Source organism: Populus nigra, chromosome 13 (genome assembly GCF_951802175.1).
Source record: "Populus nigra chromosome 13, ddPopNigr1.1, whole genome shotgun sequence".
NCBI lineage: Eukaryota > Viridiplantae > Streptophyta > Magnoliopsida > Malpighiales > Salicaceae > Populus > Populus nigra.
The window spans coordinates 14,862,963-14,888,199 of NC_084864.1; the positions used below are offsets into that span (position 1 = coordinate 14,862,963).

The window sequence follows — 25,237 nt, forward strand, 5'->3', positions numbered from 1 at the left end:
ACAAACCTCTTAAGTTGTTTTATAAATACCTCTTCATCAAAATCACCATTTAAAAAACTATTTTTCCATAAATTTAATGTATTCCTAACTTGTTAATAATTATAATAACTATTAATATACATATAAAAGTTATTATTAACATAAATAAGTATGTAGTAAAATTTGTTTTTTCTTTTCGTTGTTTGAAACCTTTGAGAATAAATCTTGCTTTGTATTTTTGAATAGTTCTATTAGCTTTCAGTTTTCTCTTAAAGATCTATTTATAGCTTAATAGTAAATGAATTTTTGGATAGTGAGTATAGGTTTTTAGCACTAAAAAAAACCTAAGCTATTTTTCTTTGATTTCTTATGTGAATGAATTTTTTATATCTTTTATAAGGGAAAATGTCTTCAAAAAGTGTACATTCATGCTCAATACTTGATTTAGATATATGTATATAAAAGAAATCCATATATACTATCAATGAATACACAATCCACTCCAGAGTTAGAAACGATAAGCTCAGTTTGGCAGTCATAGAGCCTGTCGAAGTAGAGAAGCTGGTTAAAGTTTGTGCCTTTAACTGGTGGATAGTTGGGATTGTTGATAGATTTTCCAGCAAAGATTTTGAGTGCTAAAAACAAGAAGGTTGAGGGGATAACAGTGAAGGTGAAGATGGCAGAGAATGTCCATTTCTTGGAATGAATGATAGCTGAGATAGTTAGTTTTTGTATTTTAAAAGTGTTATTAATAAATTTTGAATTTTTTTATTTTTTTATTACTTAAATTATTTTTATGTGTTTAGATTTTTTAATGTGTTGGTGAATAATAAATTTTTAAAAATAAAAAAAATATTATTTTAATATATTTCCATATAAAAATCACTTTAAAAAAATCACTACTATAATACCAACCATGCTATTATAAATGTACAAATATTTGTATATCCATTTGATTCACCATTTTCAGCGTTGATATGCTTTTGCCAAGTAAAACTCAATCTTACAATAAGAGAACATTTAGGACTCTTTTTGGAAATCAATTTCTTCTGATGCATTTTTTATATTCTTTTTTCAATTTTTTAAAATATTTTTTTATTGACATAATGGCGCCGATTTAATTAATTAAATTCACTCAAAATCAAAACTTTAAATTATTCACTAAATCAGAAATTAATACATAAATTAATAATAATAATAATAAAACTAACTTCATTAACTTCGAATAATTTCTGATATTAAGAATCAGAGTTTACTGGTAGGTCATGAAGAGAGTTTGTAATCCGTGATGGTTGATGCCATCTGTCAGCGAAAATGAAAACGATTAAAACAGGGTTAAATAATTAGCTTAGAGAAAGAGAGAGGGGAGGTTTTTACCGACGGTGGAGATTGCACAAGAAAAGCGAAGGAAGGCGTGTACTGGAGAGATGAATTTGTTAGGGAAGGAGTCGGCGTGGTTGTGGTGGTATAGATAGTGAAGGCGGCGCTGCTAGTGGTTGCTGTTAGTGTTAAAAGTTTGGTTTTTCTGGTTAAAGGAAGCTAGAAGTTTTGTTTGAGGGTCATTCTATTTTCCAAGAAGATGGCGGTGGCTGTGGTTGTGTCGATGAGTCACTTGTTTCGACGGTGAGGTTCGCGGTGGTACTGTTTGTTTGAAAAAAAAATGAAAAAACAGTTTTTCAAAAATTGGTTAGGATCAAGGGGTGGTTTTGGAGCCTGTAAGGTATTTTTACTTAAAAATATATTAAAATATTTTTTTATTTTTTAAAAATTATTTTTAACAGTTACATATTAAAAAAAAATAATAATAATTTAAGCAAAGAAATTTCAAAAATTAATAAAGAACAGAGTGTAAAAATTTATAAACTTTTAATATGTTATTGGATGACTGTTGTATTATTAGAAACAATTAGCATAATTATTTAAATAATTCAGAACAACCAAATGTTTATCAATTTATTAATGACAAATTATCACATATAGCTAGCCAAGGAAATTACACAAAGCAGACACTCCGAGCCTTCAGCTGATCTTTGCAAGAGACTAACTGTCGTATTAATCTCCAGCAAATTAAACACTCTTCATCTTTATTTGAACAAACTAGATCGTCAGCAACAACACCGAACAAATTGAAGTCCCCGAATTATAACCCCAACGAAAGCTGAAGAAATTAATTAGACAAACATAGAATTTAATAAGTTCAAAGAAATTTAAATTGCTGAATGAATTAGTCAACTTTGCATTTTATCATGACATACCTTGTCTTCTTCTCTTGCTTATGGAGTTCCACTTGAACCTGCCTCTCCAAAACACTAGAGGTTTTGTCAGTCTTTTTTTTCAAAGCTAATATTGTTTTCAGGGAAAATAATTTAAACGAAAAAAGGAATTGAAGAATGGATAAAAATATTAAACTAAGGGTATGTTTATTTACGCGGCTATGGCTGCGTTTCAAGTAAACCACAGATTTTAACTGTTTAATTAAAAAAAAACAGAATTTACTGTGCATGGACCCATTATTTACTGCGTTTACAAAGCAGGGGAAGAAGAAGCAGCTTGGAGCTGCTTTTTTTACCAACTGTTCCAGCACAGTAACCAGAGGCGCGCAAGTAAACTTCTCCAGTAACCAGAGGCGCGCGCTTTTTCTTCTTCCAATGACCAGAGGCGCGCGTTTTTTCTTCTTTTTCTGCACTTCCATGTCTCCACTGTTCACGTGAACAGTGGAGACATGGAAGTGTAGAAGAAGAGGGAGGAGGAGAATGAGGGGCTGGAAAAAGCAGGGAACGAGTTCAACTCTAACACCAAGCAGACACTACTGTGAGAGGAGAAGGAGCAGAACAGAGGAATAGAAAAGTGCTCAATTCATCTTCCTCCTGCTTTGCTTTATCAACATTACACTGTTCAAGTGAATTTTAATTCACTTGAACAGTGTAGCAACACCGTGAATTTACACGCGTGTTGCTTTGCCCAGCCGGGTCACTGGCTTGGGCCAGTGACCGGGCCGGGCTAGCTGGGTTTAGCCCAATCCATATGGGTCGGACCTGGTCCGATCCAAATCTACATACATTGACCCGGGTCCGTCCCAAACCTAAATGCATTGAACCTGGTGTGACCCAGTAAAATAAAAAAAAAATCCAAAAAAATTAACAGATATTGTTTTTTATTCAAAAAACAAGTGTTAAACATTATTCAATGACACTACATAAATTAGACGAAGATCGCTTGATGACGTAACATTTACAGAATTTAATCACAATCCCAATTTTGTTTCTAATTATATTTTATCTAATGTTGTTGCGCTCTTAACAAATTTTTAAAAACTGTAGTCCTTGTCGGATGTATTTTATACGTGATGGAATTGTAGATAGTTTAATGTAACAATAAATAAAATATTTTATATAAAGTATTATTTATTTCATAATGTAATAGCAATAGTTAAATCTATAATATTTAAATTAAAAACCATAAATATTAATATATATTTTTTAAAATTATTTTATAACCTCAATTTTAAAAGCATTTTTAACCAAACACGTTAAACTATTTTTTGTTCAACCTCAATTTCAACCACAGTTTTAACCAAACATATATTTTTCCAAACCAACCTCAACTAAAAGTACTTTTTATAAAATAATTTTTTTAAATTATAACCACAACAGCTACCACAATACCAAACACACACTAGATATGATAAATTTAAATATGGTTTCCTGCTGCTACCTGCATGAGATGTCTCTTCACCACTGTCATCACCGTTATTCTTGATTTTAGGGATATGTGTGATCTTGGGCCAATCTTCTCCTGTTTCCTTTCGGCACCTTTTGCTCAGATTGATAGTCGATGACTGGATATTTAATTTAAGCATTTCATTTTTTCAAGCAAAAGCAATGATTTCTTACTCCTTTTGTCATCAATCTTGTCTGTATATATGTTTGTGTGTTTCATCGTCCAAAGAGCATTGCAATAAAGCCACTTGCTTTGCACTTTTTTTTTTTCAAAACAATAATCGCAACTTTATAAAGTAAGGAAATCATTGAAGATTACACTATTGCTATGCTTTAGAAAAGCTCACCAAGGCATAGCTGTGGTATCCTATCTGAGATTTCACTTGTAACAATATAAATGTATTGTCCAGTTAATTTACGAGTTACTGGAATGATTCGGGTTAATAATTTTCTTTCAAAGAAACAAGAATTATGTTAATTTAGCTGGGTTTGGTTTGGTCATGGGTTTGGTTTGGTCTAGCGAATCCGTTAGTTCAACAAAGTTTGATCGGGTGAATAGTTTTAAATTAAAATTCATTACAAGTTGAGTTTTGAATCGAGTTTTTCAAGTTAATCTGTACAAATCGATCAAAGTTTAATAATTACAGCACAAAGGAACTCTTTCCATCTTTGATTCATAAAATAACTTGGACCCGTTTGTTTGCTGGAAAATAGTTTTCTTTTGAAAAGTGAATTATTTTTCCATGTTTGGTAGTGTAATGAAAAATAAGTTAGAAAACACTTTCTAGTGTTTGGTTATATCATGAAAAATAAGCTAGAAAATAACTTATTAATATTTTATTTTTTAAAAATTTATTAAAATAATGAGGAACAAAACTTACAAATTAAAAAGTTGAATGAGAATAAAATTGAAAAAAATATAATTTTATAAATTATCTCAAATGAAATAAATAATAATTAAAATAATAGAGATCAAATCTAAAAAATAAAAAAAATTGAAAGATGAAAAAATTAAAATAATAATAATTAACATTTTATAAATTATTTCAAATAAAATAAGTAACAATCAAAATAATGAGGACCAAATTTGATAGATAAAAAATTTCAATTAAAAAATAATAAGGAAAAAGCAAATAATAATTATAAAAATAAGGACCAAAGTTAATATAAAAATTAAATTCTAAGGGATGAGATTGAAAAACAAATATTCCAAATAAAAAATATATACAGCAATTAAAAGTTTGAGAACCAAATGTGATACAATCAGCAAATAATATAATAATTTTAAATTTTTTACAACTTCCGGAAAGTGTTTTCCATCCAAAATAAAAAGAAAAACACTTTTCTGAAAACCAAGCTAAATTTTCCGTTAACCAACTTTTCTAATGACAACAAACACATTAAAATTTAAAAAATATTTTTTCAGAAACCATTTTCTAATAAACAAATACAGCCTTGGATTCCATGTGCTTTGATTTAGTCGAGGATTCTCCCATCTATTTCTTACTTACTCAAATCGAGACCAAGTGTTTTAGTTCAAGAGTTTTTAATTAAATGTTGGAAACCTACTTCAAAACATTGCAGGATAGTAATCAAATCTTCTGTTTAGATTACGTTGTTTCTTTAATGAAGTGCTCGCCAATAAATACACCGTGTAAACTCATGATTTAAATCATAAAATTAAAATAATTTTATAAAAAATAAATTATAAAAAAATAAAATGATTAATTTAGATTATCTTATCAAATTCTTAACTCGAGTAATGAGATTATGATAATCTCATATAAAAAAATTAAAATAAACATTAAAATATAATTCCTAGTCAACTTATTATCATCAAGAAATCAAATCGGAGAAAAAATTAATTTAAAAATTGGCTCAAAATGAGCTTATGTATTTGTTAAAACTCATTTGGTGATCTTGGAAATTGCTTCCTCATAATCTTGGAAGAAACATTTTGAGATCAGCTCGCGCACATAACACAAGCTAGCATGTTCGAAGCTATCATTTGGATTTTGATTGAACGAGTTTAGGTATTTTTTATTTAAAAATATATTAAAATAATTTTTTTATTTAAAAAAAATATTTTTAACATTAACTCATTAAATAAAATAATAAAACAAAAAATAATGTTAAACAAAAAAATTAATTTTAATAAAAGATTTTTTGAAACGCAATTCAACCAATATCCTAGAAGTAGTAATCTTTTGAAAAAATGAAACAACAAAGAAGGCATCTTTTCAAGACCTTGCATATCTTCGCACAAATTTTCTAGATTTTCACACTCATGGATGAGTAAAGTTTGAAGAAATTTCAAGCAACCAATCCCATCTTTTGGCAACCACTTCTGCTTATTATAATAAAAATTATAATTAACAAATAATATAAATTGTTAGGGATTGAAAGTTTATAATTTGAAAAGTTATAGGATTAAAGTATATGTTTAGCCCCAAGTTTAAAAAACCCATCTTTTTTAGCCATGCTTTTCATCTTAGTCTCATATCTTTGAATTTTCTTGCACTTCCTTAATAAATGAACTTTAATTGGCCATTAATTTTAGCCTATAAGGATAGTAATTAAAAAAAATAAAGAAGAGTGACCAAAAGAAAAGAAAAATCATTGTAGCAATCCATTATAATAAAGAAGGTTGTCATCCCGTTGAAACAGGGCTTCGCCGCCTACAATAGGAGATGGTCCCAACTCATTACCATGGAAGTCAAAAATTTTCTATTTAATTATGCGTAGGGTCAAAGGGAGGAGTGTTAACCTGCCCTCCCTTCGCCGCCTACAGAGAAAGGCCCATCGGTCGATTGGTTAAGTCTTCGTTCTTTTTTTTCTACAGTTCTTAAGACGGTTAGGTAATAATAACAGGGTATTTTGAATTGGAAAGCGCAGGAGGTACTGTAATCTATTTTAGAACCCCGTGGGAAACCGACACAAGTAAACCAGCGGGAAAGGAAAAGCTATCAATCGCAATAGGCGCAGGAGATAAAGTCTTAAGTCTAGCATTACTTTAGTTCAAGAGTGAATAAGGAAGTGCAAGGCTAGCTGGCAGCTGTCTGATGAGTTCATCGCTCTCTATGGCCATTTGTCTTTAAGCTTTAGGCTAGTTAGAAAGGTTATGAAATGTGGATCCGGACTCAGAGGATTATGCCGCCTGGCCCCTACAACACAACTAAGGATGATAGTGGGTGCCCAAGAGGAGGCGAAGTCCTTTGAAAGCGAAAAGTCTTGTGTCCAGAGGCACGGCGAGGAGAAATCAACATCTTAAAGCAAGCAAGCAAGCTCGGGGCAAGGCAAGCAATCAAGGTTCCAATTACCTTCCGCGTTCATTTCAGATATTAAGGAAAAAGATGTGGGCCACTCAATAGCGTGCTCAATAAGCGGACCATCCAAGAACCAATGATCCAGCCAGAAGGACGTGTCATGCCCATCTCCTATGAGGTATTTGCAATTCAGCATCAAAGAATATTAGAGCCGTTAGTAGCTCCCGGCTTCGAAAGAGCAAGGATGGCAAGACATACTTTTGTCTGAATCATTTTTGAGTTCATACGCAGTCGAAACATCATAGAATTAGCTAATCCCAAGACCACCTCCATCTATGGGAAGGGTTATGTGATGCCAGGCAACCCAATTATGTTTATGATCCTTATCATCCTAGAATTCTGTTGATATCCTGAAGCACCCCTTTAGGGATTGGAGAACCTGCCAGAACATTGGATAGTAATCTAAGATAAAGTCAAAAAACCAGAATGACGAAAACCAGGTTTGAGGAAATATATTACAAATGGAAGAGCACCATATACAGCTCCAAATTCTATCTGACAATCTCTACCACTATTGTATCAAATCTAAAAACGGTTTGTTTTTATGTTTTAAAAGTGTTATTGAATTATCAGAGTTTACTGGTAGGTTATGAAAAGGGAATTTGCAATCCGCGACGGTTGATGCAATCTGTCAGCAAAAGTGAAATGATTAAAACATGGTTAAGTAATTATTAGCTTAGAGAAAGAGCGAGGGGAGGTTTTCACCGACGGTGGAGATTGTGCAAGAAGAGTGAAGGAAGGCGTGTATTGGAGAGATGAATTTGTTAGGGAAGGAGTCGGGGCGGTTGTGGTGGTATAGATAGTGAAGGCGGCGCTGCTAGTTGTTGCTGTTAGTGTTTAAAGTTCGGTTTTTCTAGTTATAGGAAGCTAGAAGTTTTGTTTGAGGGTCATTTTATTTTGCAAGAAGATGGCGGTGGCTGTGGTTGTGTCGATGAGTCACTTGTTTTGACGGCGAGGTACGCAGCGATAATGTTTGTTTGAAAAAAAATGAAAAAACAGTTTTTCAAAAATTGGTTAGGATCAGGGGGTGGTTTTGGAATGTGTTGGGTATATTTATTTAAAAATATATTAAGATATTTTTTTTTATGTTTTAAAACTTATTTTTAACAGTTACATATTAAAAAAAATTAAATAAAAAAAATTATTTTAAGCGAAGAAATTTCAAATTTTAAAAAAAACAGAGTGTAAAAATTTATAAACTTTTAAAATATGTTATTGGATGTCTCTTCGATCGTTAAGATCTTTGAAACTCATGAATGAGACATTGCAGTAAGTTTGAGATTCTTGATGACTGTTGTATTATTAGAAACAATTAGCATAATTATTTAAATAATTCAGAACAATCAAATGTTTATCAATTTTTTTTTATGACAATTTATCACATATAGCTAGCCAAGAAAATTACACAAAGCAGACACTCCGAGCCTTCAGCTGATCTTTGCAAGAGATTAGCTGTCGTAAAAGATGTTGGTCGACAGGGCCCTCACATTAGTAAACCTGAAGAAATTAGACAAACATAGAATTTAATAAGTTCAAAGAAATTTAAATTGCTGAATGAATTAGTCAACTTTGCATTTTATCATGACATACCTTGTCTTCTTCTCTTGCTTATGGAGTTCCACTTGAACCTGCCTCTCCAAAACACAAGAGGTTTTGTTAGTTTTTTTTTTTTTCAAAGCTAATATTGTTTTCAGGGAAAATAATTTAAACGAAAAAAGGAAATGAAGAATGGATAAAAATGTAAAACTAAATATGATAGATTTAAATATGGTTTGCTGCTCTTACCTGGATGAGATGTCTCTTCACCACTGTCATCATAGTCAACCTTGATTTTAGGGATATGTTTGATCTTGGGCCAATCTTCTCCTGTTCTCTTGATGCACCTTTTGCTCAAACTTGGACAATTACGGATCTCAAGATTTTGAAGTTTTTTTAAATTATTGATGTACTCTGGCATTTCTTCAATGTTTGGACAGTCTCTGATGATAAATGTTTCTAAGGATTCTGTAGATCCTTGAAGAAGCTGTTCTGGTAAAGCAAGAGTTGCTGGTAACTTTCTAAACATTACAATACGAAGGGAAAGAGAAAGAGGTTGAATTTTTTCCTCTTTCTCTTCTTCTCTTGTTATCAAATCAAGCTTTTCACAGTTGATAATAAATAATTCTTCCAGAGTAGTTAGACATTTTATGCTTCTTGGCAGAGAAATCAAGCTATCACATCCACCAATAGCCAATTTTCGAAGACTTTTAAGGCCTTGCATATCTTCGCACAAATTTTCTAGATTTTCACACCCAACAATGAATAAAGTTTGAAGACACTCCAAACACCCAATCCCTCCTTCTGGCAACCGCTTTTGCTGAGTAGCTACAAATAAAAATCTAAGGCTGATCATGTGCCTCACATCTTTGGGCAGCTCTTCTAATCCTTCACCTGTAACTGCCAGAGCTTGCAAGTTTTGCAATTTGAAAATAGATTTTGGGAGTCTTTTTATTTTTGCGTTCTTCCCAAAATGGAGATATCTCAAGTGTTTCAAGGCGCCAATCCTCTCAGGAAAAGCCTCAAATTCAGAATCATCCATTAATTCCAAAGACCGCAAATGCTTAAATTCTAACAAACATTTCTCAAATTCTGTTTTGCATGTGGGCCCCACTATACTATCTGCAAAGGCTATTGACCGCACTTGATGGAACTTGGGGAGAGTTTTATGAAAAAATGAATCAGAGTCAAGAACTGACAAATGACGGGTCGTTTTGGAAATTTGGTGGTTTTGAGAGCTTATGATTGAAAACTCATTTTGAGCCAATGATGATGCAAGATCATGCATTAAATCATGCATCTTAAAGGCAGCTACAACCATCACATCCTCATAATCTTGGAAGAAACATCTTGAGATCAACTTGCGCACATAACGCAAGCCAACATCTTCCAACTTCTCATTTGGATTTGATGATTGATGAATGAGCCCATGTGCCATCCAAAATTGCACCAATAAGAGATCTCCGAATGGGTAATCTTTTGGAAAAACGGAACAATAAAGAAAGCATCTTTTCAAGTGAGTCGGCAGTCTTTGATAGCTTATTTTCAAGGCAAGTAAAATGCCATCTCCCTCTTCTCACTGTCTCTCACCGATTTCCACTCTTTTTCATCAGTCTTACCATACAGTTGAGTCCCCAAGTTAATCACTGCCAGAGGAACTTGCTTGCATTTCGCCACTATTTCTTCCCCAATTCCAACCAAATTTGGATGCATTTGCCCTTCCTTGAATGCACACTTGTAAAACAACGACAGGCAGTCCTCTTGACCAAGAAGACTTAGGTTGTATGCAGCAACAGTACCCATAATCTCAGCAACACGTTGACTACGGGTAGTTACTATAATCTTACTTCCATCAGCACCTTTTGATAACAAAGTCTTCAACAACAATCATTTTTGAGCTTCTTCATTCCAAACATCATCCAAAAGAAGCAAGTATTTCTTACCATTCAAAATTTCTTCAAGTTTTTTATTAAGTTCACCCCCATCCAAATCCGCACATCTTTCCCCAGTTGCAGATTTAATAATCTTTTGTATCACATGTTTCAAGGAAAAATCATCTGAAACACAGACCTCCATATTCAGTTGAAAATGACTTTTTACATTTTCATCATCATACACCGATTTGGCAAGAGATGTCTTCCCCAAGCCTCCCATTCCTACTATCGGAAGGACAAGGGGATGTGCATCACCAACCTTAAAAGGTGCTACTAAAAGGTTGATGATGCGTTCTTTGTCTTCATCTCTTCCGATAAGACCGGAAAAGCTCTCAAAGGATCGGTTCATCTCTGTTTCCTCATGCAAGACATGACTACAATCAATAGTCTGTTCGCTGAGGTTGAAGTCAGACTTAAGAGATGAGATCTCAGCTAGTCTTTCTATGATGCTCTTTATCTTATGACCCATTCTTAAACGGAATGGAATCTTATTAGAGCTTGAAAAGAATCGCCGTACCTTTCTGCTGGTGCTCCCTGTTGTTTTCACCACCTCTCTTCTCAAAGTTTCGCACTCGATTTCGTCCAGCACGTCCTCTGCATCATACAAGACTTGTCTGAGATCGTTGAGCCAGAACCGAATCCTCTCATTCTTTGATTGTTTCTGTTCAGCATCAGACAGCACCGCGTTGATGGCTTTCAATCTCTTTTCAAGACCAGCAATGTCAGCTTCAAGTCCCCATGCCAAACAAAATTCTTGACCAGCAAAAGAGCCTAACTTCCCTAGAAGGGATTTTGCAATCTCGGCTGCAAAAGCTTCGGCCATTTTCTTTTTGAGTGAGGGGAGAAGTGTTTGATAGGAAGAAATGATTGAGATAAGAGCGGAGTTCTGCTTTCTTTTCTGAGTGGAGAGGAGAAGTCGTTGAGTCTTCTTAATTAAAATGTACAATGGCTCCATGGATCGCTTGTTTAATTCTCCTGTTCTCTTTCTTTTCTTTTCTTCATTATATTAGCGATCCTTAATTGTTTTTTGCAGTGTTTTAAAACCCGGACCGGCCCGGCGGGTCGACCCGGGACCTGTCCGACCCGGGCCTGGGACCGGTCCGGGTGGAGGTAAAAACCCGCTCGGGAGTTGGCCCGGTGAAACCTGGTTGACCCGGCGGGTCGACCCGGGTAAACCCGGCTGAAACCCGGCGTGTTTTTTTTTATATATATAGAGACATGGAACGACGTTGTTTTGGCCTTTTAAAAGGCCAAAACAACGAAGACAAAGAACAGAAATGCAGAGCAGACAGAGAGAAAACCTAATTAAAGAAAATGCGATTTCAATCGCGAAGAATAGATAACCAGAAGACTCTTCATCAATAAAGAAAAAGTGATTTTAATAAGGTTAGACTTTTGTTTCTCTTCACAAATCTCCTTATTTCACTCTTTTTTTTCTTGGTTCTGGACATAATCTATGTGAGGGAGAGGGAGATATAGGGAGAGAGATGAGAAAATATTATTGTCTTCCATTCTTCGAAACAGTGGCATCAAAAGGAGGTTTATGTTCATTTCTATTAATGGGGTTTATATCATATAAGTGTGTTAATTTGCATCTTTTCTTTTCTTTTTTCTTTGTTTTGATATGCGTGAGTATTAATGCATGTGAATATAAGTATGTTCATTTGCATGTTTAACAGGATTCGGCTAATGGGTTTTGTGTAGGTGTTTCAACTCAGAGTGAGTTTGGTGAAGGATGAGGAAAAGCAGGAGGCAATGTAGGGACTAGGAAGGACAGCACGAGTTGGCTGCCGAAAAGATTTATACTATGTGCTATGATCTTGGTGGGTTCTTTCTCAAGGTAATTTTCATTCTTATATCTTTACTGTGTACGGTCCTTTGATCTTGAGAGATTTTTGAAGTTGAATTATGTACTGAAAGGAGTCTAATTCCATTGAGTTTTGACCTTTTTGCTTTCTTTCTATGCAATTATCTTTTCAATTGTCTAATCTTCATGTTTCTTCTTGTTTTTTTATTAATTTAAAGATTTTGGTTATTTTTTGCCTAGGGGTCTGAAGGGTGTTGTTTTTCTGCTTTAGAAATTGTATTAGGAACTATTTGATTCCTCATCTTTTCAATCCGTTATGTTCTTCTTCATCTTTTTCTTGTTAGTAAGCTTTGTCTTCCCCCCCCCCCACCTCTTTTTTTTTTGCCTTTTGCTGTCCATTTTGATTATTGGTTGGTAATGATGTTTATGCTGTTTTGGTTTGAGAGAGAGTTACATTTTACTATATACTTTTTGTAATTAATTTTACTGGATTTAAATTAGGTTGCTCAAATCATTGGGAAGCCTGGCCTGGCTCCAGCAGCATGGGTGAGAAGGCTTGTTACTTTATACGATAGAGCTCCAGCAACTCCATTTGAAGCTATTAAGCTTGTGCTGGAGACAGAGTTTGGTCGAAGCATTGAGGACATTTTTGAAAGATTTGATGTGGAATCTCTTGGTTCTGCCTCAATTGCACAGGTAATGCATTTAATTTATAAGGTGTTGTATTGTGTTTTTTTTTTTGTGGTTGACCCGGGTTAACCCATCTGACCCGTGACCTGATCTCTTGACCGGGTCGATCACCGGGTCGGGTTTCAAAACTATGGTTTTTTGAGTAGTGGACCCTACGTACGTGTTATCTACTTAATCTTAATTTATGTACCAAGTTGAGGAGGGAAAATAATATATAATAAATTAAATACATTATTAACTTATTTGATACATTATATTTGATATCAATTGAAATTGTGGCTTGGAAAACTCAAATTAGTTTGTTTTTGTATTTTAAAAGTATTATTAATATATTTTTTATTTTATTTTTTTATTTTTAATTTTTTTTATATGTTTATATCGTTTTAATATGTTAATCAAGAATAAATTTTAAAAAATAAAAAATATTATTTTAATATATTCTTATATAATTTTTTTTTTTATATATAATACCAAACATGCTCTTATGCTTTTATATCCATTTGATTCACCATTTTCAGCGTTGATATGCTTTTGCCAAGTAAAACTCAATCTTACAATAAGAGAACATTTAGGACTCTTTTTGGAAATCAATTTCTTCGGCTGCATTTTTTCTATTCTTTTTTCAATTTTTTAAAATATTTTTTAATTGACATAATGGCGCCGATTTAATTAATTAAATTCACTCAAAATAAAAAACTTTAAATTATTCGCTAAATCACAAATTAACACATAAATTAATAATAATAATAATAATAATAATAATAATAATATTTAAATTGAAGTTTATTTTTAAAGTGATGCAACTGTGTTGTAGCTTCTCCCATGGAATATTTATGGAATCATAAAACCTCAGTTCCCTGGTTAATTATGGAATTGCCTAGATGGTGTTATACTGTAGCAACTTCTCAAACAGGCACCGGAGAATCAAGAAAATGATACGACTCCAGAACACCAGTCCCTGTACCATTCTACATCATTTAGAAGACTTCAATGGCCACCCCCATCACAATGCATGCGCTTCTGCACTTTGTTGCTGGCAATTTCTCCAATGTATCTGATCACTTGAAGAAATAATAGTACTTGAAATATGGAGAATGCATGCAATGAAGAAGTTACACGAGTTCTTCATGTATCTATCAAGGAGATCAAGAACACATAAAATAACCAAAGGAATACACAGACCAAGTTCTGAAGAAATAGTCTCTCTGAATTCTGTTATCAGCCTGTTAAATCTGTAATCAGGGAAAAGTTGTGGAAAGAAAAAAAGAGCAAAACATAACTCTAAGCCAGTGGATCACTCATCAAAATCAAAAGAAGGCAATTTAATTAGAAAGGGAACACATGAGATATGCACAAAAACAATCAGGAGAATAAATTTTTGTCCAATGAGAAAAAGAAGACGCATGTATTCTTCAAAACCTGTTGAATGTTATGATCATATCCTAAAAAGAACATCCCTTTGTAGGGCTTTTACGTCAGAGGGCTAGAACATATACTGCAATTTTTTCAACATTAGTTTTTCTTTCTGTGCATAATCATGTGATTTACCATCCACAAACTAACTTCACTAAAAGATGGTGCCATGAGAATGCAACAGAGAAATAATTAAAATTGTTAAGATAATGTTATCACATACTCATGCAACAGATTTTGGGCTAAGTGACATAATGGCTATGTCGATCTTCATCGTGATTTCTAACCCACGGTAGTACTGCACCTACATGCAGAAAAAAATAAGCATGTAACTTTCAAGTACATCTATCACAAGCATCCATGAAGTTCTGAAAACAAGAAAATTTTCTAACATATATAAAGAAGGTATGGGAAGGGGATGTTTCACATTCATCAGAGAACATCATAGAGATTCTTCTAATGCAGTCATCGACTTTATTGGAAGAATCAAATCACTGAAATATCGAGCTTCTTCTATGCAGATTAGGATTTGGAAGCAAGATCCAACATATCTGATATAAAACTGTATGGCAAAAAGTTTACTTTTCGGAAGGAAAATAAAAACAGATACAGGAAAGACATAGAGGAAGAATCCCGGCATTCAGTCACATGCAGCTATATAATATTGGAAGGCAAGCAAAGATTCAACAAACGTAAATACACAAAATTTGAAACAAGTCATGAAAGGATCGATAGCCTAAATGCATTGCATCATCAATCAACAGTTCAAAACTCTCTTAAACTTCCTAATTTAATTCACAAAAATCATCTTGTTGCTATAACAAAACCCAGACCATAATAATAAGTTGACTAACTAAAACTGACACCGCACCAACCAACCTTGACTGCTACTGCTTGACGATCTTTCAACATTGCAAGATGCCCTTGGGCAAACGACGCAGCAGCTGTCATTTACATAAAAAAAATCCATAATTCAACAAATTTTCACCTTCAACATCTCAGAAAAGAAAAACAAAGAAAATACAGAACCGAAACATAAATCTCCGTTAAACATCAACCTAAATTGCTTTCAAGAACTTATTTTATATCGTTGAAACTACTAGGAACTGCCTTCATTATACCTAACCCAAAAAATTAGCCTACGAAACAGACATAAATTCTTCGAAATCGAAAATAAACAAACGTGCACAATCAAATAAAAAATAATTGCCCAGCTTTCACATAAAATCCTTCATTTTCTACATAATTTCAATACCCTCTTTGCAGATTTAATTAATTAGATTCACTCAAAATCAAAACTTTAATTTATTCACTAAATCACAAATTAACACATAAATTAAAAATAATAATAAGAAAATTAACTTCATTTACTTTGAGTAATTTCCATAGTTTTTAAATCCGGTTCAGTCCAAGGTCTAAGTTTTGGGTTTTGATTGGGTCTTACCGGGTTGCCGAATCACTCTAAATTTTTTTATTTTTATTTTTTTAAAACTTGGTTCTATTTCAGTTTCAGATTAACCTGTCAGACTGGCCACATTTCAAAATTATGATAATTTGATAGTAAGAATCAGAGTTTACGGGTGGGTTATGAAAAGAGAGTTTGGAATCCGTGACGGTTGATGCAAGCTGTCAGCAAAAGTGAAAATGATTAAAACATGGTTAAGTAATTAGCTTAGAGAAAGAGCGAGGGGAGGTTTTTACCAACGGTGGAGATAGTGCAAGAAGAGCGAAGGAATCCATATACACTATCAATGAAAACACAATCCACTCCAGAGTTAGAAACGATAAGCTCAGTTTGGCAGTGATAGAGAAGCTGGTTAAAGTTTGTGCCTTTAACTGGTGGATAGTTGGGATTGTTGATGGATTTTCCAGCAAAGATTTTGAGTGCTAAAAACAAGAAGGTTGAGGGGATAACAGTGAAGGTGAAGATGACAGAGAATGTCCATTTCTTGGAATGAATGATAGTTGAGATAAGGCAAATATGTGTAGGGGAATAGCTTTAAATCTTGGCCTAGAAACATCCCATGGCCTAGAAGCAAGGAAAATGACATGAACGAAACAAAAAGGAGCTCTCCTTATCTTTTGCACAAGGAATATCTGGATAGTGATGATTCAAATTCAAGTCACTAATGCTAAATTAAAGCTTGATAACGATGATTAGATAAATTTAAGCTGCTTGATGCTGGTGGCACATAGTTTAAAAGAAGGAAAATGGGACAAATGAAAATTTTCAAAACAGAGCTCACAGCACCACCCCTGCCTCCTCTGCAAGCTGCAACCTGGTTTCGTTTAATATTTTAGCTATAAAATCCAGTATGACGAAAACCAGGTCTGAGTAAATATGTTACAAATGGAAGATCACCATATCAAATCTGAAGATTGTTTGTTTTATGTTTTAAAAATGTAATTAAAAAATCAGAGTTTAGTACTGGTAGGTTATGAAGAGAGAATTTGCAATCCACGATGGTTGATGCAATCTGTCAGCAAAAGTGAAAATGATTAAAACATGGTTAAGTAATTATTAGCTTAGAGAAAGAGCGAGGGGAGGTTTTAACCGACGGTGGAGATTGTGCAAGAAGAGTGAAGGAAGGCGTGTATTGGAGAGATGAATTTGTTAGGGAAGGAGTCGGGGGTGGTTGTGGTGGTATAGAGAGTGAAGGCGGCGCTGCTTGTGGTTGCTGTTAGTGTTAAAAGTTCGGTTTTTCTGGTTAAAGAAATCTAGAAGTTTTGTTTGAGGGTCATTTTATTTTGCAAGAAGATGGCGGTGGCTGTGGTTGTGTGGATGAGTCACTTGTTTTGACGGCGAGGTACGCGGTGGTGATGTTTGTTTGAAAAAAAAATGAAAAAACAGTTTTTCAAAAATTGGTTAGGATCAAGGGTGGTTTTGGAGCGTGTTAGGTATTTTTACTTAAAAATATATTAAAATATATTTTTTTAATTTTTCAAAAATTATTTTTAACAGTTATATATTAAAAAAATTAAAAATAAAAAAAATAATTAATTTAAGCAAATAAATTTCAAAATTTAATGAAAAACAGAGTGTAAAAATTTATAAACTTTTAACATGTTATTGGATGTCTCTTCATTAAGATCTTTGAAGCTCATGAATGAGACATTGCAGTAAGTTTGAGATTCTTGATGACTGTGTATTATTAGAAACATTTAGCATAATTATTTAAATAATTCAGAACAACCAAATGTTTATCAATTTATTAATGACAAATTATCACATATAGCTAGCCAAGGAAATTACACAAAGCAGACACTCCGAGTCTTCAGCTGATCTTTGCAAGAGACTAGCTGTTGTAGAAGATCTTGGCCGACAGGACCCTTACAGTAGTACGTAAACCTGAAGAAATTAGACAAACATAGAATTTAATAATGATGTATTAAGTTCAACAACGAGGGAGCAAATTCCATGACCAGCAAATGAACTGATTGGCAACCATTATGAACAAATGAAAAGCCAAGTAGATTGTCAGCAAATTGAAGTCCCCGAATTATAACCGAGCCAAGTTGAGCTGAGCTGTTTTGGGAGCCGAGCCGCGAGCCGCGAGCCGAGGGAGAAGATTCTGTGCAGCAGAGTCTACGTGCAACCGGATCTAAGATTGAATCTGAGCCGCTCATCAGGACATAATTGTTTTGACCAAATCTTAGCCGTCTGAAATGCGATTTGGACGATTTCAGACTTGTTTCTAGCTAATTTGATCGTTCCGGATGCAATGGTACAGTCCGATCGTTGAGATTTGAGACCAAAAAAGGCGGTGGTGAATTAACAAAAGAGATTGCCCGATTAGGAGGCATCTGAAGGTCATCGTAGTGGTCGATGGAGATGAAGAAGAACATGTCACACATGTTGACCCAATTACATGTGTTGAACTGCTAAGTGGGGAGAATTTTAACTGCCTTGGGAAGGCAAAAATTGAGACACTCTGGACACCCGATCATGTGGATAATTTGAGGTGAAGAGTGGAAATTGACGAAGACCAATCTTGATGAATCTAAGAACTAGTAGTCTCGCCAGATGTTGAGAAATCATGTATTAAACCAGTATATTCCAGATCACTTATAAAGGAAATCCGGGACAAAGCTAGCAAATGGTTGTATATACGAAAAGGCAGTACGATGGATAGATATGGCCTAAGAAGTTCTGTCTAGGAGATTGGATTTTAAGCTGGACCAGTGTGACCCCTCCAATCTTTCCTGGGAACTTGCTTAGTGGAAGGATTATCCATACGGTACTATTTTCGTATATATTGCAGTTTGTAATGAAACGGTTGAAGACTAGTAGGATGACGACACAAAGGAACAGTTGGGTTTCGTATGATCAAGGATCTGATGAAGTGGTGAATTCTCCAAAGAAGTTAGATTCGATGACTGTGATTTCTCAATGAGAGAATTGATGAAGACCCTGATAATGGAAGAGAAATACAACAAGGAGATAAAGATTGACACCCTATTTTGACTTGGATAAGTGTTATGACAGGATGAGCTGCTGTCAAACATAAGCAAGGAATAGGGAGAAATCTGGAGAACAGAAATTGCACGAGGGCACACGGAGATTGTGCAGGAGTACCCGTAGGATCCAACGAGATACTGTAATGAGACAACAGGTGCAAGGAGAAGAAGTGTTCCCAGATGAAGCTTAGAGCAGAGACTGTTAAAGTTTGTACAACAAGAAGTCTCTTATGCTCTTGATGAAGACAACATGCGAAGACCTTTTCAATGCATGCAAGGATGGAAAGAGAGCTGTTGCAGAGGCACCTAATTGAGGGGGTGCAAACGCCTGTGATAAAAGGCGACTGCCTATGATGAAAGGCGAAGACACCAAAGAGAGTTGGTGCAGGTGGAGCTGTCAAGCACAAAAGGCATAGAAGCTCCAAACATAGAAATAGAGGTGGAGGATTGCGAGGAGTATACCGCAAATTTCTCTTTCTATATAGTCAGTGGCAGTAATCTCTCCCATAGTGCACATGGTGGTAGAGAATTTTGGAGCCACTTTGAAGCATCTCAACTGAAGGAGGATGCGACCGCCCCATGACAACGGGCGAAGACACCTTAGAGAAGGTGTGAGGGCCTTGATATGAGCCCAAGATCAGACCGCCCCATGACAACAGGCAAAGACGCCTTAGAGAAGGTGTGAGGGCCACGATATGAGCCCAGTTCAGAATGCCCCAAAGCCAAAATGATGGCTGGATATAAGTGGACAGGTGTATAGCCAATGAAGTGGCTATGATGAGTATGGAGACAAATACAGGATTGACTTTCATGGATATTGCCCCCACGCTAAAGATCAATGAGCTAGAAGACATTTGCCTTGGACAATAAGTGGGTGACTTGTGGAGCATTAAGACGCGGCTGCTATGAAGGAGCAGAGGGCATGCGCAGGTTCCGGGAACGAGTTAACTCTTGTCAAGGTGGTGAGCTCGGTGATGGCATTGTAATACTCAGATTATGAAGACGGATATAGATCAACCTTTAATGGGCTGCCCCTATGGTTAAAGATGGAGAGCTATCTGGACTCTTACGACTAAGAGCGAGAGACTCACGGAGAAGTAAGACGTGGTTTCTAGGGTGGAATAGAGAGCAGGCTTGCAAAAACCGTTTGGAGGCCGTGATGTTGTGCGTAACGTAAATTGGTTCTCAATCAGCGAAGTCTATCTTCTGTATTATAACTTCAATTCTGTGGAACCGTATTTATTACATCAGGGGCCTGCCTGCCGAGGTAGGAGGAGGATGTGTATTTGAAATTGTGGTAATAATTTAAAATAATTTTTATTTAAAAATATATTAAGATGATTTTTTTATTTTTTTAAATTATTTTAAATAAAAATATTTTAATTTTTTAAAAACACATATTGAATACCATTCCCAAACTTACTTGAAAAATACTAGAGTTGAATGGTTGATGCAATCTGTCAGCAAAAGTGAAAATGATTAAAACATGGTTAAGTAATTATTAGCTTAGAGAAAGAGCGAGGGGAGGTTTTTACCGACGGTGGAGATTGTGCAAGAAGAGGAAGGCGTGTATTGGAGAGACGAATTTGTTAGGGAAGGAGTCGGGGTGGTTGTGGTGGTTTAGTTAGTGAAGGCGGCGCTGCTAGTGGTTGCTGTTAGTGTTTAAAGTTCGGTTTTTCTGGTTAAAGGAAGCTAGAAGTTTTGTTTGAGGCTCATTTTATTTTGTAAAAAGATGGCGGTGGCTGTGGTTGTGTGGATGAGTCACTTGTTTTGACGGCGAGGTACGCGGTGGTGATGTTTGTTTGAAAAAAAAATGAAAAAACAGTTTTTCAAAAATTGGTTAGGATCAAGGGTGGTTTTGGAGCGTGTTAGGTATTTTTACTTAAAAATATATTAAAATATATTTTTTTAATTTTTCAAAAATTATTTTTAAAAGTTACATATTAAAAAAATTAAAAATTAAAATAATAATTAATTTAAGCAAATAAATTTCAAAATTTAATGAAAAACAGAGTGTAAAAATTTATAAACTTTTAACATGTTATTGGATGTCTCTTCATTAAGATCTTTGAAGCTCATGAATGAGACATTGCAGTGAGTTTGAGATTCTTGATGACTGTTGTATTATTAGAAACAATTAGCATAATTATTTAAATAATTCAGAACAACCAAATGTTTATCAATTTATTAATGACAAATTATCACATATAGCTAGCCAAGGAAATTACACAAAGCAGACACTCCGAGTCTTCAGCTGATCTTTGCAAGAGACTAGCTGTTGTAGAAGATCTTGGCCGACAGGACCCTTACAATAGTACGTAAACCTGAAGAAATTAGACAAACATAGAATTTAATAATGATGTATTCAGTTCAACAACGAGGGAGGGAGCAAATGAACTGATTGGCAACCATTATGAACAAATGAAAAGCCAAGAACATCACCAGCAGGAACTACGAGCAAAGCACACAGAGAACGAATATTAATCTCCAGCAAACTAAACACTCTTCATCTTTATTTGAACAAACTAGATTGTCAGCAACAACACCGAACAAATTGAAGTCCCGAAATTATAACCCCAACGAAAGCTGAAGAAAATTAGACAAACATAGAAAGCTGAATGAATTAGTCAACCTTGTCTTCTTCTCTTGCTTATGGAGTTCCACTTGAACCTGCCTCTCCAAAACACAAGAGGTTTTGTCAGTTTTTTTTTTCTTTTTTCAAAGCTAATATTGTTTTCAGGGAAAATAATTTAAACGAAAAAAGAAATTGAAGAATGGATAAAAATGTAAAACTAAATATGATAGATTTAAATATGGTTTGCTGCTGCACCTGCATGAGATGTCTCTTCATCTTTGTCATCATCGTCATCACCGTCATTCTTGATTTTAGGGATATGTTTGATCTTGGGCCAATCTTCTCCTGTTCCCCTTCGGCACCTTTTGCTTAAATTTGGACAACGATTGATCTCAAGATTTTGAAGTTTATTTAAATTGCCGATGCAAACTGGCATTTCTCTAATGTTTGGACAGTATGTGATGATAAATGTTTGTAAGGATTCTGCAGATCCTTGTAGAAGCTGTTCTGGTAAGGCAAGAGTTACTGGTAACCCTGCAAATATTACAATACGAAGAGAAGGGGAAAGAGGTTGAAGTTTTTTCTCTTTCTCTTCTTCTATTGTCATCAAATCAAGCATTTTACAGTTGACAATAAATAATTCTTCCAGAGTAGTTAGGCATTTTATGCTTCTTGGCAGAGAAATCAAGCTATCACAACGAAAAATAACCAATTTTCGAAGACTTTTAAGACCTTGCAAATCTTCGCACAAAATTTCTAGATTTTCACAATCAGCAATGAATAAAGTTTGAAGACACTCCAAACAACCAATCCCACCTTCTGGCAACCGCTTCTGCTGAGTCACTAGAAATAAAAATCTAAGGCTGATCATGTACCTCACATCTTTGGGCAGCTCTTCTAATCCTTCACTTGTAACCAGAGCTTGCAAGTTTTGCAATTTGAAAATAGATTTTGGGAGTCTTTTCATTTCTGTGTTCCCATAAAAATGGAGATATCTCAAATGTTTCAAGGCCCCAATCCTCTCCGGAAAAGCCTCAAATTCAGAATCATTCATTAATTCCAAAGACCGCAAATGCTTAAATTCTAACAAACATTTCTCAAAGTCTGTTTTGCATGTAGGCCCCACTATACTATCTGCAAAGACTATTGACCGCACTTGATGGAAGTTGTTTGGGAACTTGGGGAGAGTTCTATGAAAAAATGAATCAGATTCAAGAACTGACAAATGATGGGTCGTTTTGGAAATTTGGTGGTTTTGAGAGCTTATGATTGAAAACTCATTTTGAGCCAATGATGATGCAAGATCATGCATTATATCATGCATCTTAAAGGTAGCTCCAACAATCGTAACCACATAATCTTGGAAGAAACATCTTGAGATCAACTCGCGCACATAACGCAAGCCAACATGTTCCAAGTTCTCGTTTGGATTTGATGATTGATGAATGAGCCCATGTGCCATCCAAAATTGAACCAATAAGAAATCTAGGAACGGGTAATCTTTTGGAAAAACCGAACAATAAAGAAAGCATCTTTTCAAGTGAGTCGGCAGTCTTTGATAGCTTATTTTCAAGGCAGGTAAAATGCCATCTCCCTCTTCTTCCCACTTCTCACTGTCTCTCACCGATTCCCACTCTTTTTCATCAGTCTTACCATACAGTTGAGTCCCCAAGTTAATCACTGCCAGAGGAACTTGCTTGCATTTTGCCACTATTTCTTTCCCAATTCCAACCAAATTTGGATACAACTCCTTTTCCCCTTCCTTGAATGCACACTTGTAAAACAACGACAGACAGTCCCCTTGACCAAGAAGACTTAGGTTGTACGCAGTATTAACAGTACCCATAATCTTAGCAACACGTTGACTACGGGTAGTCACTATGATCTTACTTCCACCAGCACCTTTTGATAACAAAGGCTTCAACAACAACCATTTTTGAGCATCTTCATTCCATACATCATCCAAAAGAAGCAAGTATTTCCTACCATTCAAAATTTCTTCAAGTTTTTTATTAAGTTCACCCTCATCCAAATCCGCACATCTGTCCCCAGTTGCTGATTTAATAATCTTTTGTATCACTTGTTTCAAGGAAAAATCATCTGAAACACATACCTCCATCTTCAGTTCAAAATGACTTTTTACATTGTCAGCATCACACACCGATTTGGCAAGAGATGTCTTCCCCAAGCCTCCCATTCCTACTATCGGAAGGACAAGGGGATGTGCATCACCAACCTTAAGAGGTTCTGCTAAAAGGTTGATGATGCGTTCTTTGTCTTCATCTCTTCCGATAAGACCGGAAAAGCTCTCAAAGGATCGGTTCATCCCTGTTTCCTCATGCAAGACATGGCTACAATCAATAGCCTGCTCGCTGAGGTTGAAGTCAGACTTAAGAGCTGAAATCTCAGCTAGTCTTTCTATGATGCTCTTTATCTTATGACCCATTCTTAAACGGAATGCAATCTTATTAGAGCTTGAAAAGAAGCGTCGTACCTTTCTGCTGGTGCTCCCTGTTGTTTTCACCACCTGCCTTCGCAAAGTTTCGCACTCGATTTCGTCCAGCACGTCCTCAGCATCATACAAGACTTCTCCGAGATCGTTGAGCCAGAACCGAATTTTGTCATTCTTTGATTGTTTCTGCTCAGCATCGGACAGCACTGCGGCGATGGCTGACAATCTCTTTTCAAGACGAGCAATGCCAGCTTCAAGTCCCCATGCCAAACAAAATTCTTGAACAGAAAAAGAGCCTAACTTCCCTAGAAGGGATTTTGCAATATCGGCTGCAAAAGCTTGTGCCATTTTCTTTTTGAGTGAGGGGAGAAGTGTTTGATAGGAAGAAATGATTGAGATAAGAGTGGAGTTCCGCTTTCTGAGTGGAGAGGAGAAGTCGTTGAGTCTTCTTGATCATAAAATTAAGGTAAGAAAAGTCAGAAAGAAGAAATTTACAAGAAGTTGCAAATAAGGAAGGGCTAGTAATTTGGAGTTATGCAATTGTGTTGTAGCTTCTTCCATGAAATAAATTTGGAGTTCCGCTTAACAAAACTCACATGGTCGTTTTTGGAAAATTGGTGGTTTTGAGAGCTTATGATCGAACACTCATTTTGAGCCAATAATGATGCATTTGAAATAAAATATAATCTTGGAAGAAACATTTTGAGATCCACCCGCGAACATAACGCAAGCCAGCATCTTCCATGTGCCATCTAAAAAATTACATTTTTTTTATTTTTTATAAATATTTTTTACATTGACACATCTTAAATATAAATAAAAAAAAATTTAATAAATTTTTTTTTGATAATCTAAAATATTTAAACTAGTTTACCCCATACCATGACTAAAACATCCTGCAAACCTAGTATTAAACAAGTAAACCAACACGATGATGCACATAAAAATAATAAAACATCTTTTGAAAGCATTTGTCGCTGTGAATTATGAATTGGCTACTTGGGAATAGGGATGCTAGTTGTCTGGGGAGTGAGACTTTTTTATTTATTTATTTATTTAGGTGATGGAGTATTTACCGTTGGATTTGACCATTGTTATTCCCTATGTGGACACCACCACATGCTGGGTGCATGCTTCTATGAAAATATGTTTTTTTTAATTAATTAATTTAAAGAAAACTTCACGCCTTTTGTCAATAAAATAGGATTTAAGGGTGAGTAAAAAAAAATTAAATTAAGAAAACTAGAAAAAAAATTAAAAAACCAATTAAATCAATTAAAATTTTTAAAAACTAATCAATTCAATTTCAGTTTTATAAACCTAAAACCAAAAACACAAAAAAAAAACC

At 34.8% G+C, this 25,237-nt stretch overlaps 2 protein-coding genes across 6 annotated transcripts; both read right to left on the reverse strand.

Moving 5' to 3' along the window:
* Positions 1-1,894: 1,894 nt before the first annotated feature.
* On the reverse strand, positions 1,895-24,353 carry LOC133670980 (putative disease resistance protein RGA3). Of its 5 annotated transcripts, none has more exons than XR_009834187.1 (4): positions 21,693-24,353; positions 21,495-21,532; positions 21,305-21,448; positions 17,554-17,753 (listed from the first exon to the last, which is right to left on the reverse strand). XR_009834187.1 is itself a non-coding variant. In XM_062091586.1 (3 exons), exons 1-2 carry the CDS (start codon positions 24,235-24,237, stop codon positions 2,253-2,255), a joined length of 2,565 nt encoding a protein of 854 aa, XP_061947570.1. In that variant the 5' UTR covers positions 24,238-24,353; the 3' UTR covers positions 1,895-2,137; positions 2,235-2,252. The 5 variants fall into 5 exon arrangements, 2 of the variants coding, with proteins under 2 accessions (XP_061947570.1, XP_061947569.1); XR_009834185.1 differs by having other exon boundaries at positions 21,495-21,538; XR_009834186.1 differs by lacking the exon at positions 17,554-17,753 and adding an exon at positions 20,960-21,186 and having other exon boundaries at positions 21,495-21,538.
* Positions 9,725-11,411, reverse strand: LOC133671147 (disease resistance protein RGA2-like). The gene has a single exon (XM_062091799.1). The coding sequence runs from the start codon at positions 11,315-11,317 to the stop codon at positions 10,448-10,450; it is 870 nt and encodes a 289-aa protein (XP_061947783.1). The 5' UTR covers positions 11,318-11,411; the 3' UTR covers positions 9,725-10,447.
* Positions 24,354-25,237: the final 884 nt, after the last annotated feature.

What these genes read in the sequence shown, in the direction of transcription:
- LOC133670980 (XM_062091586.1), bottom strand. Translation starts at nt 24,237, where the DNA reads ATGGCACAAGCTTTTGCAGCCGATATTGCAAAATCCCTTCTAGGGAAG. An exon ending in TGAAGAGACATCTCATGCAG is followed by an intron (nt 2,273 to 21,692) that starts GTGCAGCAGCAA and finishes TTGGAGAGGCAG; the next exon opens with GTTCAAGTGGAACTCCATAA.
- LOC133671147 (XM_062091799.1), bottom strand. Translation starts at nt 11,317, where the DNA reads ATGGCCGAAGCTTTTGCAGCCGAGATTGCAAAATCCCTTCTAGGGAAG.